Source organism: Squalius cephalus (assembly GCF_949319135.1).
Source record: "Squalius cephalus genome assembly, chromosome: 7".
Lineage (NCBI taxonomy): Eukaryota > Metazoa > Chordata > Actinopteri > Cypriniformes > Leuciscidae > Squalius > Squalius cephalus.
The window spans coordinates 19,837,189-19,842,667 of NC_137128.1; the positions used below are offsets into that span (position 1 = coordinate 19,837,189).

At 37.1% G+C, this 5,479-nt stretch overlaps 1 protein-coding gene across 2 annotated transcripts; it reads right to left on the minus strand.

The window, feature by feature from the left end:
- Positions 1-2,590: 2,590 nt before the first annotated feature.
- Positions 2,591-5,479, minus strand: tmem125b (transmembrane protein 125b). 2 transcript variants are annotated; one of them, XM_079877164.1, is made up of 3 exons: positions 5,225-5,264; positions 4,978-5,060; positions 2,591-3,727 (listed from the first exon to the last, which is right to left on the minus strand). In XM_079877164.1, exon 3 carries the CDS (start codon positions 3,691-3,693, stop codon positions 3,040-3,042), a length of 654 nt encoding a protein of 217 aa, XP_079733290.1. In that variant the 5' UTR covers positions 3,694-3,727; positions 4,978-5,060; positions 5,225-5,264; the 3' UTR covers positions 2,591-3,039. The 2 variants fall into 2 exon arrangements, with proteins under 2 accessions (XP_079733290.1, XP_079733289.1); XM_079877163.1 differs by lacking the exon at positions 4,978-5,060 and having other exon boundaries at positions 5,225-5,479.

The following is a 5,479-nucleotide window of genomic DNA, read 5'->3' on the forward strand; positions in this document are numbered from 1 at the left end:
CTGAATGAAGAGGGAAGTAAATGACGCCCCGGGTCACTAAAGACCCGAGGTATGCATTTAAGGGTTAATGCTTTTTGAAACTCTAAGACATGGTTTCATACTTTACAGGCAGTAAAGTTGCATCTGAATTTGTGTCAAGTTTTTGACATTTTCACATGTTAGTTCCAAATGAAATATTGTAGCACAAGAATATCAATAAAGCTTTTTTAATGTTTTTGAAACTAAGGCCATTTAACTACTTTTTAGATAGTGAAAATGCATTTGAATGTGTGTGAAGTTTCAGACGATTTGCCAAAAATAATTTACCCAATAGGACAAAGTCAGTCATAAAAAACTGACAGTCATAACCCCCCCCCCCCCCCCCCCCCCCAAAAAAAAAAAAAAAAAAATAAAAATAAATAAATTAATGGACAGATGTAGAAAACTAATTTTGGAAAATGATTTTAGCCTTAAATATATGTAAAATATAAAGTCTTTTATTTTTTCTAGCTGTGATTTCATAATTAGTTAGAGTTAAGTTATCTCATGAGACCGGGTTGTCATCATCACGACACATAACACCTGGCTGAAACCCTGAAAATGACTGTAAACATGATGGTTTAAACAGCTTTACAGTTATATGATACACAGGTTTTAAAATAAGAATGAATATGTGCTTTTATAAAATTATAAGCTTCCCATTTCTACTTTTAAATCCTCCAAAATTGGCAACATCCACTTCCACTGTAAGTGCCTCGTTTCAAAAAAAAAAAAAAAAAAGAATGTTTAGTGGTAATTAACATTAAGTTTTGCCACAAATGCTGTTGAATAATCTTAACTTTTCTTAACTTAAATTCCAAATATTCATATTCAGGTGAATCCCCAAATATTTGTTTTCTTATGATCACACACAGTTCAAACAACAACTCAACACCTCAAACTTAATTAATCCACCCATAATAATTGTTTGCCATACAATTGTTACGTTATTTAGCTCATTCTTCACTGTTTGTTTTATTTTCAAGTGTAGATTTTCCTTTAAAAATCTCTTGTTTAAAAAGAAGAAGAAGAAGAAGGAAAAAAAAGGTAACTTGTGGTGTCTTCAATTCAGCAAATGAAAAAAAAAAAGACACTGTCATTCCCAATGGAACAAAGATGCTTACAATGCTTTGTATGTACATAGATTTCACAATAAAAGCATTTCTAAATTAATATAACTGCTTGGCATACAATTTGTGTAAAATTGATTTAGTTTAGGTGAAATAAAACAATCATAAAGATCTCCTAACAGTGTACATACTTAAAACATTAGTCATTCAACAAATGTGAGTTGGTTCAATGAACAACTAGTCTGGAAAAAAAGTTTAGACTTTTAGCTTTTTGCGCCATCTGTAGTCAACTGTGTGGAATGACAGACGCAGACGCACAGTAGACATTACAGCATCACTACAAGTCAAGACAGAGGATGAATTCAGTATACTGTAGGACAGACTTTTTGCCACAGAAATAGTATGAGTAGTGTTCCAGTACACTAGCAGTTCTGGTCCATTCATCAGATTGGAATGGAAGGGGAAGTCGAACGCATTGCATTCTGGGATAGTATTCCAATGAGTGTGCGCTCTGCACGTTTTGTCAAATGTCATCCAGTTATTCCAATCCTGCCTTCCATTCAGTCTTTTAATTTCTTTCTCTCTTTTTTGCAGCATTTAGATTTGTTTTCTTAAAATCACAAAGTTCTTTATTTTCCATTGTGGCATTTATTTTGAATATCTGCCTTAACGTCTTAACGTCTTGTAAAATAAATAAAAAGTAAAAAAAAAAAAAAAAAATTCCAATAAAGTATTCAATAGGCTACTTCAGACATGAAAAAAGACACTGGTTGCATCCGAAATCAATACTTCTCTGCTATTATATATATTTGTGGAAAAACAGTGTGTGACAAAAGTGTCTGAATTCACAGTAAGACTAGGCAAAAAGTACCCAGAAGACCTACTACTTCTGGCGAGACTCTGAAGTGTGCATATGATAAACACTTTACTATCCCATGAGGCCACGGGAGAGGATGGCCCTGTCCCAAATGGCACACTTCTGAATAGCAGTGAAGCAACGTATCTGACGCTGGTAGGTCACATGATAATGACAACATGGCGAATGTAGTGCCTCCAGATTTTATTCATACTACACACATTCTATTTTAGAATACATTTTTTAAGCGGTTGTGAAGTAATTTATTTTAAATAAATAGGATGCAGCCTCTGTCGTTTCCACACTTAATAGAACAAAGATATGTAGGCTACATAGATTTCACAATAACTGCGTAGCATAAGATTAGATTAGAATGTATTTAGTTTATGTGAATTAACATAATCATGAAGAGCGCATCACAATTTACTTTACAGCTAAACTACATCACATGTCGGCTACACATATTTTATAGAGCTGTATATAGATTTCATAGATTTATTCAGCAAAGTGTGCATACTTGTTCTTGTTTTGGCCATTCAACAAATATGAGCTGGTTGATTTACTCTGGAACGTGTGTAGAAATAACTGTTGACACTGCTGGTTTTGGTGCTATCTGTAGACAGCTGTGTGGAACGACACACTTCATGTAAACAACAGCATAGTACACTTACTTTTTTGCCACCGAAATAGTGCGAGAAGAAGGCCAGAATTCATCAGATGGACGGTGAAGCTGAATGCATTGCATTTTGGGATAAAGTATTCAAAGGCATATGCTTTATTGTAATCTACTGCACATACTGCTTTCCATTCAGAATTCTTCCATATGGATATGGGATATTCCTACTTGTTATCTTTGACTTCCAACTATAAGGGCGTTCCATTGCCTGGCGCTCAGAAAATACAACATAAAGCAAGAAATGGCAATGCTATTATTTGCTTTGGAGGTGTTTGATTGTCAAAGATGTCTTCTAGACAAACTGCAGAGAATGCATGATGCCATTTATTTTGCAGGTGTAAAATTAACAGAACAATATGTGGAAATAAGTTTTATCATCATGTAGGAACCAGGGGCAGAAGGAATTCTCAATTTATCTCTCATAACAAATTCGACTGACTAGATGTTGAATCCCTCCATGGACGGTCCCTTTGTCCCGTCACCGTATACACTCTTCCCCTTCGTCGCCTTCGCCTTCTCGCATTTCTCTTCCCCTGCACATAAACTATCACTCCATATGCCATCACACCTAGCACCACAGCGCCCCCACTGGCCAGGAGGGTCACACCAGAAAGCAGCATGTCTGACTTGGTGAGACTGAGAAGCGTAGTCCCACAGACCACCAGCGCCAGGCCAGTGAAGAGCAACAGCACGGGATCTGCCGTTCCTCCACTCCGCAGCTGCTCGATGCGTCTGCGGCTGTGTATACAACCCATGTCTTGCACAGCAGAGCTGAGCAGCTGCTTCATGAGGACCACCAGTGCCAGGAGACAGAGAGTAGACCCTACGCCCAAGCGCCACAGTACCGAGGGCCCAACAGCGGAAGAGGCGGTGGAGAGGAGCCCCACGCCAGCCGAGCCCAGGCTCAGAACCATGGCCACTGAAAAGCAGTAGCACACAAGAGAGACGTGTGGCTTTTTGAACCACCACAGCTCCACCTGGTCCTCCACGGCTTGGCGCTGGAGCCACAAAGGGTCCGCATGCAGATGAAGGTGTGCTCCAGGACTCATCACACTCAGAGGGAGAAGCTCCATCTCAAGGGACGTCTGGCGGTATGCTGTCTCCACGCTGTATGGTCAGACACAACACATTTTACAGTTATTAACACTTTACAAAAAGGTTCAATGCATTAACGTAAGTTAAGTTTACAGCATTTATTTATCTAGGTTGATATTAATTTATAAGTATATTCGTTATATTATTATTAGTTGAAAATAGATTATTAAAAAAAAATAGTACTTCAGTTTTTCTACTTCAGAATTTCATGTTTCAAACAATGTATTATTTGTGTCAAATCGATTAATTGCAAATAATCACATCTAACATAAAAGTTTGTAAATATATAATATCTGTGTGTGTGTATATAGGCTACACACACACACACACCTTGACTTGGTTTTGATCTTATTTTACAGGTCATACTTAATTTGTACAAGCAGTTTAGATCAAAGCCTTCGTACATCAATACTGGTGTACCCCAAGGCTCAGTTTTGGGTCCTCTTTTATTTATTATTTATCTTTTACCCCTTGGTAATATTTTTAGGAAATTTTGTATTCAATTCCACTGTTATGCCGATGACACCCAACTTTGACTGTCCTCCAAACCTACCTCTAATTTCCCTCCATTTATCCTCTCAGATTGTTTAGCTGAGATTAAAGAGTGGTTCACATCAAATCTTCTTAAACTTAAAACTGAAATACTTGTTGGTTCAAAAACCAATCTGGCCAAATCTAAATGTTCCTCTGTGAATATTGATAATTTGATAATAATTTTCCAGTGTTTGTTTCTAAACAGGTTAAAAGTTTGGGTGTCATCTTTGACATTACTTTATCATTTGAAGGTGAAGCCCATATAAACTTTGTCATTCGTTTGGAATATTTCCACATACGTAATATTAATCGACTCTCAGTAAAGACAGATCCAGTAAACGCTCTGATTCAGTTAATTCCTTCAAAGCTCATGAGTTTGTGAGTATATATGATTAATTATAGGAACATTTGCAATCTGAAATTATAAAGGCTCTATTACACAACCTTAAAAAGCATAAAAATGTCACAAACTTGTGGAGACACTGCCAGTTTACAATGTCTCTATAACAACTCAATCTACTTTTTTACTTATTAAAACAATTGTGTTACTTAGAACAGTTGAATGCAAAATAAATGCTTCAGTATGTGTAACACAACCTTTACCTATGCCTCCATTACCTAAATTAAGTGTATACTATTGAAATAGTTTTTCATCACGCTGGAAGAAATGATGAAATCCATCATTATAAACCACAGAGATAATTGTAACTAATGGAGATTTTCCTCACCTTTCCTCAGTGCATGCTTCCAATCCTTGATTCAAACTTTTGAATAAACATCATAACATTTCCAAATGTGATCTTCTTGTATCCTGAACATAAGACTTTCATTCATCGTCCTGCTTTAGAAAGTGATATTTAAGTAAGCTTAATTCTGACAAACACACACACACACACACACACCATCCTCATTTGCTTTGGCTGTAGCGCAGGACTGGTAACTGTCACATCTCTCTTTCTTTGTCATTTTGTTTACCTGTCTCTCTCATTCTGTGGTGTGTCACAGTGCAAGCTGACTGGACATTGGTGCCAAGCTCTCGGGGCGATGACATACTTCTCCCGTTGTCTTCTGCCACATTCCACCAAGACAATAAGAGGTTTCTCATTGTCTTCTTAGCGAAACACTAAACAGCATGTCCGCAAATGGAGAACGCACACAAACGCTCACACTAACACATGTGTGTGCCTAGCAGGCAGGCTGACTGACACTGAAAAGCAAGGATGTCTTTCA

Bases quoted from the DNA above. Each gene is read 5' to 3' on its own strand.
- tmem125b (XM_079877163.1), bottom strand. From the start codon at position 3,693: ATGGAGCTTCTCCCTCTGAGTGTGATGAGTCCTGGAGCACACCTTCAT.